The 20,032-nt window shown below is 49.7% G+C and overlaps 1 protein-coding gene across 4 annotated transcripts in view; it reads left to right on the top strand.

Moving 5' to 3' along the window:
- LOC123844753 (NADPH--cytochrome P450 reductase) overlaps nucleotides 1-20,032 on the top strand; it is a 59,545-nt gene that overhangs the window by 14,881 nt on the left and 24,632 nt on the right. For 2 of the 4 annotated variants that reach the window (XM_054507659.2, XM_054507661.2), the window contains exons 1-2: nucleotides 3,141-3,242; nucleotides 17,911-18,101. In XM_054507659.2, the coding sequence (XP_054363634.2) occupies nucleotides 3,159-3,242; nucleotides 17,911-18,101 (275 nt within the window). In that variant the 5' untranslated portion in view covers nucleotides 3,141-3,158. Of the gene's footprint in view, nucleotides 1-3,140; nucleotides 3,243-17,910; nucleotides 18,102-20,032 lie in introns of those variants that run through there. The other 2 variants (XM_064593145.1, XM_064593146.1) reach the window with 1 other exon arrangement.

Here is a 20,032-nt window from a genome sequence, read left to right on the forward strand (position 1 = left end):
AAACTTCTGTAACTAGGTGGTGGTGACGGTTGTGCGTCATTAAAAAAAATTTTTTTTAAAGATTTTATTTATTTGTCAGAAAGAGAGAGCACAAGCAGGGGGAGCGGCAGGCAGAGGGAGAAGCAGGCTTCCTGCTGAGCAGGGAGCCTGATGCAGACTCGATCCCAGGACCCTGGGATCATGACCTGAGCTGAAGGCAGACACTTAACCCACTGAGCCACCCAGACATCCCAGTTGTACATCATTTTGAATGTACTCAATTCCACTAAACTATACACTTTAAGATGGCAAATTTTAGGTTATGTGTATTTTGCCACAATAAAAAAAATACCGTAGAAATGAATTACACCCCCCCCCATCCAAGAACATTATTTATTTGGGTGCTTAAATGGCTCTAGCTTTAGCCATCAGGACCTCCATTGAGATGTCTCCTGGTTCAAGCCCCGTGTTTCCTTGAGCTTTTCCTTAATTTACAGCACTAGAGACATTCTAGGCTTATCTTTTGTTTTCCCATGCACCAGCCCTGGAACCAGCTAGTTCTTTAAGAAGCCCTGGTTCCTTTTATTGGAGAATGGTCTTTAGAAACCAAAATGTGGGTGCTCGGTGACAATGCTGATTTTCACTCTGATCTGCGCCAGAGAATAGGAATGGGAGGGACAGTAATCCAGCATTCTTTGTGTGTCTGCAGTTTCCCCCATGTTACTCTCCCATAGCCCTGTTAGAGTTCTCCGCGGTGGTGATACTCCACTTTAGATAGGAAAGTGGCCGAGGGATGTTGAGATTTGCCCAAAGTCCTAAAACTATTAAGTGGCAGAGGAATTTTGAACTGGTGCTTTTCCCTCTAAAGCTGTGAGCCCACTTTCCCTTCAGGCCCTTCTGGACGCTCTTCCCCCCCACCTTTCTATGACCTGCCATTTTGTCCCTCCCTCGGTTGAGAAGCCCTCCCTAGCCACTTGGACTCACACCAGCCTCACCCAGATGTGAACTGGCCCTGGCCATCTGTACTGTTCATTCTGGCAAGGAAATAACCACCACTTGTGTCTCTTCATGGGAGGGGCAGAACATTCCCTGACTTAGTTTGTCCTCGCTTATATGCCCAGCACAGTGCTGGGCACATAGCATACTTGATGGATGTGGAAGAGCCGCTCTTTAGTATGAGTGGGGTGTTTCACCTCAAGGCAGTTTTACCTTTGACCCTTGTCTTCTATGTCCTCAACCACCAGCGTGTCTGTGATACTTCACAGAATGTTTCCACAAGCATCATTGGTGCAAAAGCCTGGCAAGAACTGATAGCCCATCTCATTGGCCAAGCCTCGGTGAGGGGAAATGATTTACTAAGATGGTGGGAACCCCAAATTTGGGTCTCTGAACTCCCACCAAGTCCCACACCCTTTTCATCATGGCCCCCTGCCCGTTTGGCTACTAATACTGTTTTATAATCAAGTGGACTAGAGAGAAATCAGAGAAAGAAAACAGAGCTGGGGCTATTTTGCTCCCCTCAGTGTTACGGTCCCTCCTCTGTGAAACCACTTCTAGCTAGAAAAGTCATGATTTTGTTTTTTTTTAATTATTATTTTTAAAGATTTTATTCATTTGAGACACAGAGAAAGAGCGCGTGCACAAGAAGGGGGAGGGGCAGAGGCAGAGGGAGAAGCAGGCTCCCTGCTGAGCCAGGAGCCCGATGTGGGGCTCGATCCCAGGACCCTGAGATCATGACCTGAGCTGAAGGCAGATGCTTAACCATCTGAGCCACCCAGGTGCCCTGAAAAGTCATGATTTTAGTAGAAGCTCAAATATGACTTTTGGAAAGTAACCTTGGTTTTCTTTGCTGTGACAGAAATAGAGGACTCCCAGAGTCAGTAGACGAGGCAGAAGGAGGGACTCCCTTTCTTTAGGGGATCCTGGAATGGGGGGGCATTTGAAATTTTGACCTAATACTGTCATCGTGGAGGAATACATGAAAGGTAGGTAGGTTTTTGTTTTGTTTTGTCTTCCTGCTAAAATAATCCAGGCTATTCTTCATGCCAGAAGACAGGTGAAGTGGGATAAAGGTGGCCATCCGTTGCCATTCTGACTGGTGGAAGTTGGCAAAGACTGAGCTAACCTTGTCTACAGATGGTAGACCAACTGGGCCAGAGGGGCACTGGGCCTGGCAGGAGTTCAGGGTCCCCGCCTGTGAGGCCAGAAGGGCTGTTGCAGCACCTTTTAGAGTGACTGCAGGCCTTCTGGGCTCTTCTGTGCCTGCCCTCTGCCAGGCATTGTCTTCTGTCCCCCTCACAGTAGCCTCTGGGGCCTTTGTCACTCCCCAATCAAGGACAGTTGAAAGATGTTGCGTGGGAACTCACCCTGCTCCTGTTGGCCCCAGGGGTAGCAGTTGAAGGAGGGGAGCTGGTCCCTCCAGTTCCAGCTCAGCTGGAGGCAAATCTCTGGGCAAGCCCTCTGGTCTGGCAGAATTGGACAGATTCTGGGAGTTCTAGACCTCAGAACCCCAAGTTTAACTTTCCCCTCAGTAAAGGTTGGGCTTCTCCAGAGCTTTTGGGTTTCTCCAGATCGTATTCTCTTAAACTCTTAAGGAAATCGAAGAGCTTCTGGAAGTCACCTAGACTGGCTTCCAGGGGCCAGAGCCGAAGTATTCTGCCATGGATGTACATTCTCATAGCTTGAGCACATCCAGTACGCTAGGCACAGAACGGAACAGTTGTTCCTGTCTTCGTTATGCAGGATTCACCCTGCACACATTTTTGTCTTTCATAATTCCGCCAACAGCCCTGTGAGGTAGGTAGTAATATCCCCATTTTATAAAGGAAGAAACGGAAGCTCAGAGAGGCTTTGAGATTTGTGTGTGTGTGATGATGTCATGACGTAAGGAGTTTAAACATATCTGTTTCCAGACACCATTGGTGGACATGATTATTGAAATGTGCTTCCCCAGGACTCCTTCCTCCCCGTGCCACCCACTGCCCTGCCTTTGATGGTCTCTCCCCGGGAAGGGCTCTGGGGGCCGAGGAGCAGCAGGTGGGGAGTGGAGTGCTAAGCGGAGGAACTCGTATGTCCCCAAGCTGTGGTCCTCAGGTTAGTGTATGATTGTGACCCTGGGCCTGCACCATCTCACGCACATCTTTCCTACTTTCTACCACTAGGGGTCTTATTTCCTGGGAATGGTTTCCATCACTGAGAAGGCCTGCCTGGTCTGCACATCCATCTTTCCAGTTTCTTCACTCTTCCGCCTCTCTGGGGCACAGGTATCATGGCCTCCCCTGGTACTTAGGGGTTGCTTTTTACTTCTTTTCCTCCCAGGCTTCTGTGAGCATGGTGCTTTATGAAGTTGCTCCCTTCGCTCCGGGTCAGCAGGGGGGTCTCGTGGAGGAAGATCTCCAGAAAAATGTTGAAAATAAATTGCTTTTTTGGAAAGTAATTTAACAGCCTTCAAAATATTTATTCCTTTTGATTCAGAGATATTTCTAAGATATTTTCGGAAACTCCGTTCTAAGGAAGTAGTCAGAGGTGCACAAAGATTTATCTTGAAAAGCTATCAATCATGATTATCATGGCATTGTTTATAATGGTGAAAATATCCAGCAAGCGATTCTTATGTTCATAGGCTGAGATAACGTTTGAGAATTTATCATGTTCACAATTTCATACGTGAAAAAAAAAACAGGACAAAATTATATGTAGTATAAAACCAATAATGGTAAAAAGGAATTTATGATATACATATGAAAAACTGGTAGAACAGGGGCCCCTAGTTGGCTCAGTCGGTGGAGCATGCAACTCTGGATCTCAGGGTTGTGACTTCGAGCCCCACGTGGGGTGTAGAGATGACTTTAAAATCTGTAAAGAAAAAACCAGTACAACAAAAAACTGGTAGAAGAAAAATAACTAGTACATGTTTGGGTTACATTCTTTTACTTCATGTTTTTAAATTTAGCATATGTTTTTCAATGATCATGTATTTTGTTTTAAAGATTTTATTTATTTGAGAGAGAGAACAAGTGGGGAGAGAGGCAGAAGGAGAGGGACAGGCAGGCTCCCTGATGAGCAGGGAGCTGGACACGGGACTCGATCCCAGAACCCTGAGATCATGACCTGAGGTGAAGTCAGATGCTTAATCGACTGAGCCACCCAGGAGTCCCTGATCATGTATATTTTTAACTTGTTTTATTTTGAAATAGTTTCAGATTTACAGAAAAGTTGCAAAAATCGTGAATTCTTGAATACTGTTTACTCAGTTTCCCCAAATATTAACATTTTACTATGTTTGTTTTATTCTCTCTCACTCTGTCTCTCTCTCTCTCTCTCTTTCTCTCTCTCTCTATATATACTTTTTTTTTTAGATATTTTTTTCCCTGATCTACTTGAGAGTACGTTACAGATAGGGCGCTCATTTACCCCTAAGTACTTCGGTGTTTACTTTCTAAAATTCAAGGATGTTTTCTTACAGAACCATAGTACAATAATTCCCACCAGGAAATTCACATCGATACACTTTTTTTCTGAATGTGGAGTTTATTCATATTTTGCCATTCACGTCTCTTATAGCAAAAGAAAAATATTTTCTTCCTTTTTCTTTTCCTGGCCCAAGGTTGCATTTAACCATAACCACTCTTCTATGCCCCAAAGCAGTTCATTATTTTATCATATTTGCCCTTGACATTTTCCAAAAAGTCAGGCCATCACTTTGTAGCATGTCCCCCAGGGTGGATTTGTCTGCTGATAAGACAGTGATAAGATTGAGATTGTGTATTTTTGGCAGAATATCACAGAAATGGCGTTGTGTCCTTTGAGCACCATAGCAGGTGGTGGGCAATGTCGTTGGCCCAGGATTGGAGCCATTACCTTTGATTACTTGGTTATGGTGATGTCAGCCCGGTTGTCGTCTGTAAAGTGTTGTTTTTCCCTATGCAATCAGTAAGTTTCTCATCACACTTTGACCCGCAAGTTTTAGCGCTTACAATCCTTGCTGAAACGGCTCTATCACCATAGAGGTTGCCAGTTGGTGATTTTCTAAGTCTTTCATTTTCTTAGTTGGTATTCTACTGTAAGGAAGAACTTTCTTTATTCATCCAGGTATTTATTGATTCATGTATGTATTCATATCAGTATTGACTTGTGTGCTCTCCTTTTGTCCTCATGGTTCTAATCTGTCATGCTGGGATTTATTTCAGTGCTCACAGATTTGGCTAGTGGGGACCCCTTCCAGGACCCTGTGTCCTTTTGACACGTCCCCTGTCATTCTTCCAGCCCTTCTTTCCTGGTTGGCACAGCAAAGTGATCCAGAATCAGTCACTGCTTTTCCTGCCCTAGTTCTGGAGCCCGCCATTCCTCCAAGGAGCCCTGGTTCCTTCCGATGGAGAACGGTGTTTAGAAGCCAGGATCTGGGAACTGGATCGGACATATACCCCACACGCGCACGCACCTGTGTGCATTGACAGCAGCCGTTCCTTCACACCGCGCTCCTTCCCTTTCTCTCTTGCCACGTTTGTGGCTCCCTTCCTCAGTGGCAAGAAACCCAGCTGCTGTGTATTTATTTTTAGTTTCTGAAGTAACAAGTGAGTACCAGGAATACCAGCCATCTCATTAGAAAAGGACAAAGCAAAGGGCCCCTGAGACACCCACCACCCCACTCATATTGCAGACGCTCCCTAGAGGAAGTCACTGTGGGTCACTTTCCCGGAGAAATACTTTTTATTTCATTAATGGTCTCATAATGAGAATATAACTTTTTTTTTTATTCAGTATGTTTTGGCAGTCTTTCAGTGAATAGTTCCACCTACTTTTTTTTTTTTTTTTAAGATTTATTCGTTCATTTGAGAGAGAGTGGGGGGGGGGTAGTGAGGCAGAGGGAGAGAGAGAATCCCAAGCAGACTCCTCCTGACCGTGGAGCCTGACGTGGGGCTCGATCCCAGGACCCTGCGTTCACAACCTGAACTGAAATCAAGAATGGGCCGCTTAACCACCCAGGTGCCCATGAGATTGCTTTGTTTGGAACTGACAACCTAAGCAGCCAGGTTGGGGCCGTTCCCAGCAGTCCTGCGGCGATCGTGCCCTGGTCCCAGTGAGAGGCACAGCCCAGGAAGAGAATCACTGGACCCTGAGGGCTAGGCATTTGTTTTAATATTTTATTTTTTATGAAGTAAATAGCACACACATTATTTGAAAACCAAGCAAATAATACATTAAAAAGCAAGTGAGAAGAAAATTAAAATCTCCCCCCCGAGCTACTGCTCTGTGACGATCCACTCACATATCATTTTATGCATATGCAGACATTTTTTTCCGTCCCTGGGGCCAGAGCACATGCGCAGTTGTGTTGTGGATGCTCCCTTATGTTGCAGTGTAACTTACATGCAGTGAAAGGGCACAGACCTTCAGTGTGCAATTCGGGAAATTTTTACACGAATAGCCTCTCTGCAGCCACACCCCAGAGCAAGGTACTACATGTTGTCCGGCCTGCCAGTAGCTTCCCTGGGGTCTCCCACGCGTGACCCTTGCCCCAAAGGCATATTGGCCTGTCGCCTTTTTTATATGGTCTTTGTCTGGTTTTGGTATCAGGGTAATACAGGCCTCATAAAACAAGTGGGGTGGCCCTCTGTTCTATTTTCTGAAAGGATTTGTACAGAACTAGTGTCAGGTCTTCCTCAGATGTTTGGTAGACTATATCCGTGAAGCTGTCTGCTCCTGGAGTTCGCGTCCCGTGAAGGTTTTAACCACTAATCTGAATTCTTTCTCTTGGGTGAGCTTTGGTGGTTTGTGTCTATTAAAAAAGTTATCCACATTATCCGATGTCGGCGCCAAGTTGGTCGTAATTTCCTATGTTATATTTGTAATCTGGGCAGAATCTACGCTTTCTGCGCTTCCATTTCCTGTATTGGCAATTTACACTGTCTTGTCTTTTCTCCTTTTTTTTTTTTACTCATCAGTCCGGCTGGCGGTTGATCCTGTTTGAGAGAAGCATTTTGTATCAAGAGTTATAAAGATTCAAATCTCCTTAAGAATTTAAGGATTTTTTTTTAAAGATTTTATTTATTCATTTGAGACACAGAGAGAGAGAGAGAGAGAGAGAGAGAGCATGAGCAGGGAGAGGGGCAGAGGGAGAGGGAGAAGCAGGCTCCCCGCTGAGCCAGGAGCCCGACTCGGGGCTCGATCCCAGGACCCTGGGATCATGACCTGAGCCGAAGGCAGATGCTTAACCATCTGAGCCACCCAGGCTCCCCTAAGGATTTTTTTCCAAAAGAGAAAAGCTTTCTGTTTCAAGATGCTTTTCTTACTATTTAGAGTGGACGTCAGGGTGGACCTCAGAAAAACAGACCCACATTTTTAATTCAGGCTCCACGACCTGCCAGCCGTGTGGCCTCAGACCAACCACGTAAACCCGTCGGAGCTCTGACCTCAGCGGCCAGGAGGAGGGAACAGTAACTTGTGGTGGGCCCCCATGCCGCGGGTCGCCAGCAAAGTGGGAACTTGGGAACAGCCCAGAGAGCCCTGGTGTGTTCCTCCACTCCCCTGGGGCACGTACTTCTTCTTCTCTGTCCCCACAGCACTCTGTAAACACTGATTTTTGCTGCATTGTTCCCATTCGACCATAGTGTTGTCTCTGTTTCCTTGACCAGACTGTGAACTTCCACACAGCGGGAAGGGTTTTCCTCATCTTTTCCCCCTCGTGCCTGTGTGTATTTAAGTGATCAAGCCTATTTTAATGAACAAAGAACAGGGAATTAAGTAAATAACGGTACAACAAATCAGTGGCAGCCAAAAAGGTATCATTATAAAGGACCCTCCAGCAACATGGAAAAATGTTTCACAGAATAGAATACGGTCGACCCTTGAACAACTCAGGTTTGGACTGCACAGGCCCACCTCTACGTGGCTTGTTGTCGATATATATACATGCAGTACTGTAAATATATTTCCTCTTCCTTATGATTTTTTTTTTTTTTTTTTTTTTTTAGATTTTATTTATTTGCGAGAGAGAGAATGAGAGACAGAGAGCATGAGAGGGAGGAGGGTCAGAGGGAGAAGCAGACTCCCTGCCGAGCAGGGAGCCCAATGCGGGACTCGATCCCGGGACTCCAGGATCATGACCTGAGCCGAAGGCAGTCGCTTAACCAACTGAGCCACCCAGGCGCCCCCTTATGATTTTTTAAAAGATTTTATTTATTTGAGAAAGAAAGCACAGCAGGAGGGAGGGGCAGAGAGAGAGGGAAAAGCAGACTCCTCGCTGAGCAGGGAGCCCAACATGGGGCTGGATCCTGGGACTTCGGGATCATGACCTGAGCTGAAGGCAGACGCTTAACCAACTGAGCCATCCAGGTGCTGCCCCCCCTCCTTTTTTTAAGAGAGAGAGAGAGCAGGGAGGGGGGCAGAGGAAGAGAATCTTAAGTAGGCTCCATGGTCAGCACAGAGCCCAACACAGGGCTTGATCTCATGACCCTGAGATTGTGACCTGAGCTGAAATCAAGAGTTGGATGTTTAAGTGACTGAGCCACCCAGGCGTCCTTTCCTTATGATTTTCTTAATGATGTTTTCTTTTTTATAGCTTATGTTACAGTAAGATTCAGTATAGAATTCATACAACATACAAAGTATATAATTGATTATTTCTGTTATTGGTAAGGCTTCCAGTCAACAGTGGGCTTGTAGTAGTAACATCTGGGGGGAATCAAAAGTTATACGTGGATTTTTGACTGTGCGGGGTGTTAGTTGCCCCTAGCCCCCGTGTTGTTCAAGGGTCAACTGTACATTTTATCTGCTTTTTGTGTGTACGTATATGTATGTGTATGTGTGATATATTTATGTATGGAAGACATGAAGGAGAACTCCAGAGAGAAAACAGGTGTGTGGCTCTTACCCTTTAACATACAGCATTTGAGCAGGGAGAGGCTAGGAGGGGAGGTGGTAAGGCCCCTGTGGCTGGAGGCTTTCAGTTAGAGGCTGGGATTTCTGGGCACAAATGGTCGTTGCAGCCCGGGGCGTGGAGTCCAGGATTCCTTTTCCTGTCCATCACGGTTTACAGATTCCCAGGCTTCCCTTCGCCAGAGCGGGGAAGGGACCATCCAGGGGCAGCATCTTGTGTCTATGCAGACCGAGGTGGGTGGGAAAAGGCACAGTGCGGACCGGGTGCTGGTGTGCCCAGGGAGCCAGGAGCCTCACTTAGCCCGAGGAGACAGCCCCGCTCTGGGTGAGGCACACACTGTTCTTGTGACCGGTTTTTTTTAATCTAGAGAGTCAGTATGTCCCCCTTCCTGCCTTTTTCAGAGCCCTGTTCTGAGCCTCCCCGTTTCTCTTCCTCTTTCGCGAGTCCTTAGGCTGTGCCGTGGGATCCTCTGTCGCTGCGTTGGTGTCTGCCTCTGCTTTCCATGGCTCTTGCTGATCGTGAACTAGAACCCTGTGTGTGTGCATGTGTTTCAAAGGGTTCGGTGAAAGAGACTCAGGAACCAGTAGTTAGCTCAGGTCAGAGGCTTGGCACTCCAGTCCAGTTTAATGAACATACCCTTGGTTGGTCTGCGTCCCTGGCTCCTGGGCTGGCAGGCACTCTCTCTGTCACTGAGTTACCCAGCCTTCTGTTGACACGTGTCCTGCTCTGGGGGCCCTGCCTCACAGCAGCTCATTCTGTCTTCAGACACCTTTGTTAGAAAGTTCTTGGGCAGTGTGTAAATCTCTGTCCTCCGTTCCCAGGGCTGATTTCTGCCGTCAGGGCCCTCTCCCTCTGTTTTCCGACTACCCAAAGAAGGGATGGGCCTGTTGCCTCTGAAGCTTCTTGTCTTTAGGGTAAACCTCTCCAGTTCCTGGACTGTTTCTCATGTGGCATGTTTTGGTGACCGTTCCATCCTGGGGACTCCTTCTGATGGTGTTACTTAGTCTTTGGTGCTAAGTGGGGAGCCCTTCTGTAGCTCTCCTCATGAGTCCTCAGTGTTTGGGGAGGCCATCCTGGCATTGGCCCACCCCATTCCCATTTCTGTAAAACATGGGGGAGTGTCATCGTCCTTGCTGAGGCTTGTTGTGTGAACACGTGTCCTGCATGGGGAGGGTTCTGATTGCCCTTTGGGGGTTCTCATCAGCCTGTTGCTCCTTACGCCTGCTGATGCTCTAGAGGCAGAGAATTCAGAACTGTTCGGCCCAGAACTGGCGTAAAACTAAGGCAAGTCCTCCAGCTTCCTGGGTTTCTCGTTTCCTCATTTGTATTCAAAATTAATTGAGGCAGAGGGGTAGTCAGGAGGTTGAACTGGTATGAACTTGTGTTAGAAAAGCCCAGTTCTTTCTCCAGTGTCTCATTTACGGTGACATTGCTGCCACACACAGCACTTCTGACCCCAACTGTGGGGGTGGGGGTTCCCCACAACAGGCAGTTCTGTGACACCACCTGGGTATCCTACAGCTTAGCTCAGTTCTGACAAGGTCTGCCTGGAGCTGGTGTCAGATTAAGGGCTCTGTCCCATGGGACTGCTCCCCCAGATCAGGTGCCAGTCACAAATCCAGGTGGTCACCTGTGCTTCTGACCAATCAGCCATAAATGGGGGTTCCCCACAACACTCTCCTCGGGTTCAGTGAACTTGCTAGAGCAGCTCACACATCTAGGGAAACATTTACCTTTACCAGTTTATTAAAGGACACAGTAAAGGATACAGATGAACAACCAGATGAACAACCCTCACAGGGTGAGGTCTGGGAGAGGGCCTGAGTACAGAAGCTTCTGTCCCTGTGGAGTTGCGGTGCATCACCCTGCTGACATGTGGATGCATTCACCAACCTGGATGCTCTCTGAACCCTGTACTGTTGGGATCTTTGGGGAGACTTCCTCAGTAGGCATGTCATTAGCTCTACTTACAGCCCCTCTGCCATCTCTAGAGAAGGGGACAGGCAGGGCTGAAAGTTCAAGCTGCTAATTGTGGTTTGGTCTTTCTGGTGACCATCTCCCATCCAGGACCCCACCCAGAGCCACATTAGAACAAAAGATGCTCCCAGTGCTCTTATCACTTAGGAAATTACAAGGGTTTTGGGAGCTCTGTCCCAGCAACAGGGGGCAGAGACCAATATATATATTTTCTATTTCCTCACAGAACTCCTGTGAAGTATGCTGTGCCCATATATTGTCCTGCACTAACTTCTAATAGTGTTGCTATGTCTGCCCACAAAAAGCCCTGGAGTATTTGCCAAGGGTGTAGGGGAGCTGTGGGTTCGCACCACTTGGAGTTCGGGACAGGTGGCCACAGAGGGGGTGAGAGAAACCAGCCCACGTGGCTCTCCATGCCAGCTGCAGTTCCAGTGGTCTGCTCCTGTGAGGCTTGGTCAGCTCAATTTGTGCTGAGTGATGCTGGCTCTCCTACCTGCTTCTTGCCAAGTCATGCTTTCACACATCCAGTTTTCCTGGCTTCCTTCCTCTTTTACATCATTGCATCAGACACAGTGCCAGTCATATGTCTCCAGACCACACCCACAAGCCCTGTTAAATAGGGGGAAAGATCATCGGCTGGGGGCACTTATTGTCTCCTGTGGAACATTGGCCTGGCATGTTCTGCCTTGGTCAAGGCCTCATGATTGTACTGACATGGTGGGTGGAGGCACTGTTGTTCAGGTTCCCACCTATGACAGTTGTAATCATGCCACATCCCCACCCAGTTGTTCCTGGCTGCCCAGGACCCAAAGACCCCTGACATGTAGAGGGCTCGTGGGCCCTTTACATGCTGGTCTCAGTGTATTTCAGAAGGCTCATCTCTTACTGAACACCCTTGCATCCACGCGTGCAAATGCATCCCATCTTACCACACTCGAGTCACACCAGATTCTATTACCTCTGCTATTCCGTAGTCCTGGCCTTTGTATGTGCTTCCCCTGACTTCTCTTATCTTCCTTACCTGGCTGGTGGACCCCGGTTACTTTTCATGACTCAGCTCAGATGTTAGTCCCTGGATGCCCCTCTTTGACTGTTTTGGACCATCTTGTCTTCCCCTTCCTCAGAGCCCAATTTTTCCCCAAGATGTTGTACCTGCTGGGACATGGTTGTGAATGAGAGCAATGAGTTGGCACCCTCCATCCCCCACCCGCATGGTGGCTCTCTGATAAAAGGGAACATGTAAATAAGATTAGAGTGTAACAACATTATTCCCAGAATGTCTAGGATACAATCACAAATCACTCACCATACTAAAAACTAGGAAAATTTCAACTTGAATGAGAAAAACCAATCAACACACGCCAACATCAAGGTGACACCTATGTTGGAATCATACAAGATATAAAGAAGAGCCAAACAGACATCTTAGAACTGAAAAATACCATAGTGAAAATTGAAAACTCTGTGGATGGCTCCATCGTAGGACTGGAAGATAGAATAGCAGAATTACCCCCAATCAATGGAGAGCAACAGACAGAAACTAGACAGAATGGAAAAAAGTGAACTAAGCCTCAGGGACTTGGGGGACCAGTCACAAAACACATTTATGTCATCGTAGTCCCAGGAGAGGAGAAAGAGGGTGGGCTATTTGAAGAAACAATGGCTGAAAATTCTCAAACCTACAGATTCAGGAAGCTGAGTGAACCCTAAAAATGGTGAATCCAAAGATATCCATACCAGATGTGTCTCGGTTTGGAGGATGAACTTTGTGGGCATGCTAGAGGAATCTATAGAGGAGTCTGTTCCATGGCTCTCTTGATTACTGCTCTTTAGCGGCTGCCTTGGGGAGGGCCCTTCCCCTGAGCATCTCCCTATCTCTGGAGGATAAGCTATCAGGCGCAAGCAGGCTTGGCTCCGTTGAGGGTTTTCCCTCATCTTGAAACCACTAATCCTTGGCAGAGGTTTGTGAATTTGTGTAGATGCTGTTCCCATTGCACCTGGGGGTGGATGCCACCAAGTGCCAGTGACTGCCAATGGGTGACCTGCATACCGAAGGGGCCAACCAAATCACTTGCTCAGGCTTCTCTCCTAGTCGCTCCTTCAGGTGAACAGTTCACCCCAGTGTCGGTGCCAGGTTGTTTGATCGGTCTTGTTTACTGATCAGAAATTGTGTACAGGGGCCACCTGGGTGGCTCAGTCAGTTAAGTGTCTGCCTTCTGCTCAGGTCATGATCCCAGGGCCCTGGGATCCAGCCCCACATTGGGCTCCCTGCTTAGCAGGAGCCTGCTTATCCCTCTCCCTCTGCTGCTCCCCCTGCTTGTGCTCTCTCTGTCAAATAAAATCTTAAAAAAAAAGAAAAAAAATTGCATACAATGAAGGCAAAGCCACAAGTACTTCCTAGAGGATCATTTTACCCTGCATTGTTGGAAACCGGTCAGATGGAGAAAGGGGTCTTCTTCCTTTTCAGAAGCACCAGAATGGGTTGCCCTTGGCCTCCGGCATCAACTGTTGGAATTCAGGAGGAATGGTTTCTCTCTTATATGTCTGCCTATTTATGTCTGTCTTTTCCTGTATATATATTGTCTTTTATAATAAAAATCAAAGCTCTATGTACAGACCTAATTTGTAATAAAAGGTCAGATACGATCTGGTCTGTTTGGGGTTAGCAGGACCTCATTGGCTGGTCTTTTGATCTGCCCTTTTTTCCTGTGACTAATTTTCCAGATGAGAACATGAAAGCCTGCTGCCTTTAAGAAGTTCAGCTGGAGTCCCAGCCAACTGGTGGCAGGGCCTGCTCTAGTTAAGAAATTGCTCTGTTTAAACACGTACGTTTCATTTTTGGTTTTGTTTTGGTTTCTGTTGCTGACAAATGTTGCGTTTGGCCCCCAAGAGCTCTGTACTGTTCAATATTCCTCCTTTTCACGAAATGTAGAAAGAAGAAACAACCTACAGATTAAAGACCCTTTTAGGGCAGAAAGAGTGCACAGGGCTCCCAAAGTCTCCTTGGAGTGTCTCCGACAGACTCTCTTGCCGTCAGAGGTCACTCTGCCAGATTCGATGTGGAGGACACTCTTGTCAGACAGGACGTCCAAAATGTTCTCATCAGAATATTTCAGGCAGCAGAGGAGAGTGATTTTATACCAGACCAGGCAGAGGTGCCTCGGGACAAACTCCCAGAGGTGCCTAATTTTACCAACATGGCAGAAGTCCCATCTGTCAAATTCCGCGTGAATTATATACCAGCTTGCATTGCTTCATGGTTTTAACATTAGATCATGCCACCTTCCTTTGGATGACTTGTGTCTTTGCCAAGCTGGGTTTCCAGTGGTTGTTTGGACCTAACTACTCCATAAATGAAGCTGTTAGGTATTCCCGTGGGCCTGGGGACAGGACATTTTGCCGAGATACCAGGGGCTCCATGAACCAAGAAAGTTCGGCACCATCTGTCCTCGTGGATTACCACATGGGCACATTACCAGCCCCAGATTTCTCTTCAGTCTACTTGTTTTGTGTTATCAGTTCATGATAACAGTTTTACATTCCGTGTGTCATAATATATTCATTGACTCCTTCCGTCCATTCCATGGGGAGTTATCGAGCATTAGATGGTGCACCAAGTTCTGTGCCAGGAAAGTAGGAACCATGGGAGTGACAGTTGAGCTGAGGTCGTCAGACCCCAAGTCTGAAGCAGGAAGCAACGAGAGGAAAAGCAGCTCGGGCACATGTAAAGGCACTGGGGCAGCGGTGCGGAGGCTTAGGCTGGGGAAATGGGTGGGCGTCTGTGTGAGCTACAGTGTGAAACCAGTGGCTCGGGATGAAAATCGTGGTAACAGTTCATTCACGGCTTCAGCCCCAGGCACACTGCTCCTGTCCTCGGACGGAAAGTGTAGGGGTAAGGATTTTCCTTGACTTCCTTCTTGCCAGTCCTCCCTTTCCGCCATGTTCCAGACACAGAGGTACCTACGATACTGTTCTTCGTTCAGGAGCTCATAGCAGTGCAGGGGAGAGCCCCATGTCCGATAAGCCATCCTACTTAGACGGGTATGGAACCCAGCCCTCCTCTGGGAAGCAGGGGCCCCTTTCTAATTTTCACTCCGCTGAACTGCTTACCTCCTGGGAGCCTTCCGTTCCCTACGGTAGAAGGGAGGCCTCAGATAAAATGGTCGCTGGATCCTTTCTGTTGCTCTTCTGTGGTTCTTGTCTGAAGTTTTATGCCTCGCAGTGCTTTTGAGACCCCTGAGTGCTGGCACTGTCCCCCATTCTGTTGGGGCCTCAGGGCCGGAGCCCCACCCTAACTTGCTGCAGGGAGTCAACATCCCAGGGGGCAGCGCCTGGGCATTTCCACGAGGTGTGAGAATGCGTGGGGTCCTTACTCTGAGCTTGAGGAGAGTGGCCCGGATGCTGAAGGAAGCAGTAAGTGCGGGGATCAGAGACAGAGCCAGACTGAAGGAGAGTGAATATAGCCTCACAGACTGTGGTAATGACGTATCTGTGTTGTGCTTTGTGGCTGATAAAACCACTCGGTAATTCATGTGCCAGGCGTTGCCAAGCCACCCCCTCTAGAATCACATGTTCATTTATTCACCATGTTGACGTTAGGCGCTCCTCATCTGTCAGGCTGTGAACAAAGTGAAGTCCCTGCTCTTGTGGGCTGACCCTGCAGTCAGGGAGGTGGCTGGTGGGAAGGATGTATGACTTAATGCCAGGTAGTGATCCGTGCTGTGAGTGGGCTCGGGGAGGGAGAAGGACCAGAAACTATACTGAGGAAGAGTCTCCCTGAGGTGGTGACATGCGTGCCGAGACCTGAATGAAGTGGGGGAGAGAACCCTACAGATAACTAGAGGAGCAGAGTCCAGGCCACGGCATTAACACATGCAAAGGCCCTGGGGCAGGAGCAGACCTGGAGGCTTGAGGGGTAGCAGGGAGACCGTGTGACTGGTGAGGAATGAGGAAAGGTGAGGGGCCAGACCCTATGGAGCCTAGAGGCCAGCTAAGGGCTTCAGATTTTGTGCTAAGTAGGACATGAAGCCATCTAAGGGTTTGCTTAGGGACATGATCTGGCTTACTTTTTAAAAGGCTCCCGGTGGCCACTCTGTGAAGCTGGCCCCTTAGGGGTCTGTGGCAGTGGCCTGGGTGGCTGGAACCAAACGTGGGACAAGTGGGACTGTGTGGATCCCCTGCTCTCCAGCACACTGTCCCTGCGGAATCCCCCGCGGCACCACTTTCTTGGGTGGTATGGGCAGCTCGCGTATGTGTCAGGAAACGGTCATTGGTCATTTCGCTTCATGGCCATGAGTCTCCCCCCAGTAAAGTAAGGGGGCTGGGTGATCTGAGCCGGAGGGGGAAGGGCAGTGGGACAGGGAGCGGATGTTGGCTGGCTGCTGCTATGTGGGGATGCTGGGGGGGGGCGTTTCCTGTGTCAGCCGGGCCCCGAGGGTCTGCGTGGCATGACTCTGTGAGCCGGGTCCTCTCCCACACGGACCACGCCAGATGACACTGGCAGGGTTGGATAGGAAGACGTGCCGAACGAATGCTGAATAGATAATCAACGTGTGCAAGTTCATCCTTAAATATAAACGGTGCTCGGGGTGGGTACTAGAGTTAAATTGGTCCTGTAGCGTCACATAGCAGAGGGGATGCGCTGAGATTATCACAGGGACTCAGCCGTTAGAAAAGCACTTTGGGTGAATGAGAAAGCAGAGGGCCAAGCTCGAGGGTCCGCTCTGAGCGGGCCGATGCCCCACAGGCCCTAGGAGGGCAGAGCTGGTGCCCGGGGTCCTTGGATGGAAGGGCAGCTGCTGGGGGGCGGGGGGCCCTGGTGTCTCCCGAAGGCAGGGACAGTGAACAGACGTCAGACGTGAAGCAATCTCCTGTGCCTGAGCTGCTGAGATATGACTAAAGCTTTCCCCACCGAGGCTGGGAGCCACGGTTGTGGTGGAAACAGCCCGCTTGGTGATAGCGGGGATTGCAAAATGGAGCAACACGCCTTGCGGAGTTGAGCCCAGCCTCGTCGAGTGCAGGAGTGCACTGCTGGGGTTGTAGGTACTCCCCGCTGACTTCGTGGACTCAGATCTGCTTCCCTGCCGGGTTTCAGTGGTGGAAGCACCAGCTGGGCATCTTTCAAGGGAGCGAACGAGGTTGGGGTGCTTGGGGTCCTCAGTGGTTCACCAGGACTCACAGAACTCAGAAAAGCTCTTTTACAGTGTATCACGGCAGGATACAGACCGAAACCGGCAAGGGAAAAGGCTCGGCAGGGCTGAGTCCGGGAGAAACGAGGCACGAGCTTCCAGCTGTCTTTGCCCACTGGAATCACGGGGGCTCAGCGCTCCCAGTGGCCGTGCCTGGCCACACGTATGAAGTATTACTGGGGAGCTCGCTGCTGCCCTGGTGTGCAGGGCTTATACTGGGAGTCAGCCTTGCAGGAGTGGGGCGCCGCGTCTCTAACCTTATCTGCTCGGTCTCCAGCATCCCAGAAGTCAAACCCGTACGATGTGATTCGGAGTCCTAGGCATTCATCCTGAATGACGTGGTTAGCGTAAACCATCCCCGTGGCCCAGGGTCTCAGGTGTACAGACACTCATCGGTGGCATATTGCCTGGCTCAGAAGGGATTTCCCAGGAGCCATCCAAGGGCAGGTCCTGAAGGCCTTTGGGCGGGGCAGGGCTTGGGGCAGCCGAGGCCTGTTGCACACTTGGGGAAAAGACTTGCCTCCGAGTGGTGCCCACTCTCATTGGAACCAAGCCTTCCAAGCCCTTGTGGGGCTGGAGGGTGCTCGGTGTACCGGGAACCTGTGGTTTCCGTTTCTGTGTTTGCAGAGGGCCCAGTTCCAGCTCCAGCGGTAGGACCCCTGTGGACACCGCGGCGCCGTTCGCTACTTTAGTTTCGGTCCGAGGCTGTAGCTGTGTCTCAGAGGGACCAGCGGCCATGTGTGGGGCCACCAGCTCCTGCCCCCGGTGCTTTGCTTGGTGCTGCCCCCGCCTTGGGGCCTAGAGACCCTGGGTGAAGCTTCTGGGGCTCAGGTGCTCCCCCGCAGGCCTCAGGCAGACCCTGCTCATCCCTGTCCTTTCTCCCTGCAGTTTCCTGTCAACATGGGGGACTCCCACATGGATGCCAGCGCCACCGTATCTGAGACCGTGGCCGAAGAAGTGTCTCTTCTCAGCATGACGGACATGATTCTGTTTTCCCTCATTGTGGGCCTCCTGACCTACTGGTTCTTCTTCAGAAAGAAAAAAGACGAAGTCCCAGAGTTCACCAAAATTCAACCAACGTAAGTGACCCTACTCAGGATCCCTCTCTCAACCTTCCAGAGCCCGTCCATCAGTCCCAGCGGGGCCCCGTCCGTGGGCCCAGGTCAGGAGGGAGCCAGGTGAGAGAGGTGCAGGCTTCCTTGCAGCACTTTGGGTGCTTTCTTGGTGGCCTGGGCTTCAGATCCCCCTCAGCCCCTTGTGTGTCCACAGCACATGGGCGTTCACGAGGTTCTTTCGGGTCCGTTTCTTGTTCGTGTTTCTCGATGGAACCTCACAGGGACCATTCAGAGGAGAAGGCACCGTTCCACGGGTAGATCATCTGAGGCTCGGGGGCATGAAAGGTCATCAGAGCTACTGCCAGCACCCAATTAATATTTCGCTCCAGGCCTGTGATCTTGTCTCGCGAAGTGATGGGGCAGAGAGGTGCTGTTTGCACGGGGCCACGCAGAGGGATGCAGATAATGGCTTCTGTCCCGTGGCCTCACTGACGTGGGCAGGATGGCGCTTCGGCACTAAGGCATCTTTGTCACCTCACGCTTCCCATTGTCCCTAGCAGCCTCAAGCTTAGAGCTCTAGGGGTGACAGCGGAGGAGGAGAACTGTTGTTCTGCTCTCCTCGAGACCCACACTGAACAGTTCTGTGCCCGGATGTGTGGAGAGTTCTCTCCCACCCTCGGGACACTGCTGGGTGTGACACTGTCCGCCTGGAGTTAGCGTCGGATCCCATGGGTAAGGCCCGCCCCCCCACCGGTCACAAATCCCAGTGTCACCAGTTATAAATCAGAAGTTGCCAGAACCCCCTCCTCAGGTTTGATTCATTGGCTAGAGCGGCTCACAGAGCTCAGGAGAGCTGTTTACTTACTAGGTTATGGGTGTATTATAAAGGATGTAAGTCAGGAACAGCCAGATGGAAGAGGTGCAGGGGGCAAGGCATGGGGGGGCTGTGTCGCTTCACCCCCTCCCCGGGGGTGCTGCGCTCCCAGCACCCCCAAGAAAGTGCTCAGCATGCCGAAACCCAAAGTTCTCGAAACCCCGTGCTCTTGGGTTTTTATGGAGGCATCATTACATCAGTGCAGGCATGACTGATGAAATCATCTGCCCTTAGGTTCATTCACCTTCTGCCCCTCTCCCCTCCCTGGAGGTCAGGGGCCAGCGTGTCACATGGTTGGTTCACCTTCCAACCAGCCCTGGCCTTAGGGGCTTTCCAGGAATCACTTTATTAACATAAACCCCAGTGTGGCTGAAGGGGGCTGCTTCTGAGGACTGAGACACCTTCCTTGCTCTTAATGCCCAGGGTTTCAGGAGCTCTGTGCCAGAAAGGGTACAAAGGCCAAATATGTATTTATTATAAGTCACGAAGTCACAGACAGTGGCCAGCTTGACTTTACTCGTAACATTGTTTTTTTTACTTTACTAATTTTTTTTTTAACCTTCCATAAAGCTTCCTTGGGAGAAGGTTTAAGTAAAAAGGCGAATTAGTTGAAAGAGAGTTTAAGAGCGCACCTGGTTTTTGGATATAAAAAAGGATAGTGTGACAAAGTGATGTAACCACTGTCCCCCCAAGCCTGAATTCTGAATCATTCCTGCAACCAGGTCACTTTGTCACATTTACTGTTGCCTCTGTTTTACCCAAACTCCTACCCCAGAGGCCTGCCAGCAGGTTTGAGGGCCTGGCGGGGGGGTCCTGTGCCGAGAGCCGCAAGGCCCGGGCCTGCCCTCAGGGGGCGCCCTGAGTCCCACCCAGAGCCAGTCCCAGGTGCAGGCCCTAGGGCCCCTTGGGGCGGAATTCCCCAGGCTGGGCACTCAGGGTCCCATGGGCTCCTAATTCCCTGTTCCAGCTGTGGTAACCGTTGCCTCTCCCAGAAAAGTTTTACGGTCTTCAAATGTCACAGCCGATACTCAGAGAACACAGTCCTCGTACCACGGACAGGACAGTCGTTTTCCATTTTCGA

Source organism: Mirounga angustirostris, unplaced genomic scaffold (assembly GCF_029215605.1).
Source record: "Mirounga angustirostris isolate CCGP_5_RB_7025 unplaced genomic scaffold, mMirAng1.0.hap1 SCAF_5, whole genome shotgun sequence".
Taxonomy (NCBI): Eukaryota; Metazoa; Chordata; class Mammalia; order Carnivora; family Phocidae; genus Mirounga; species Mirounga angustirostris.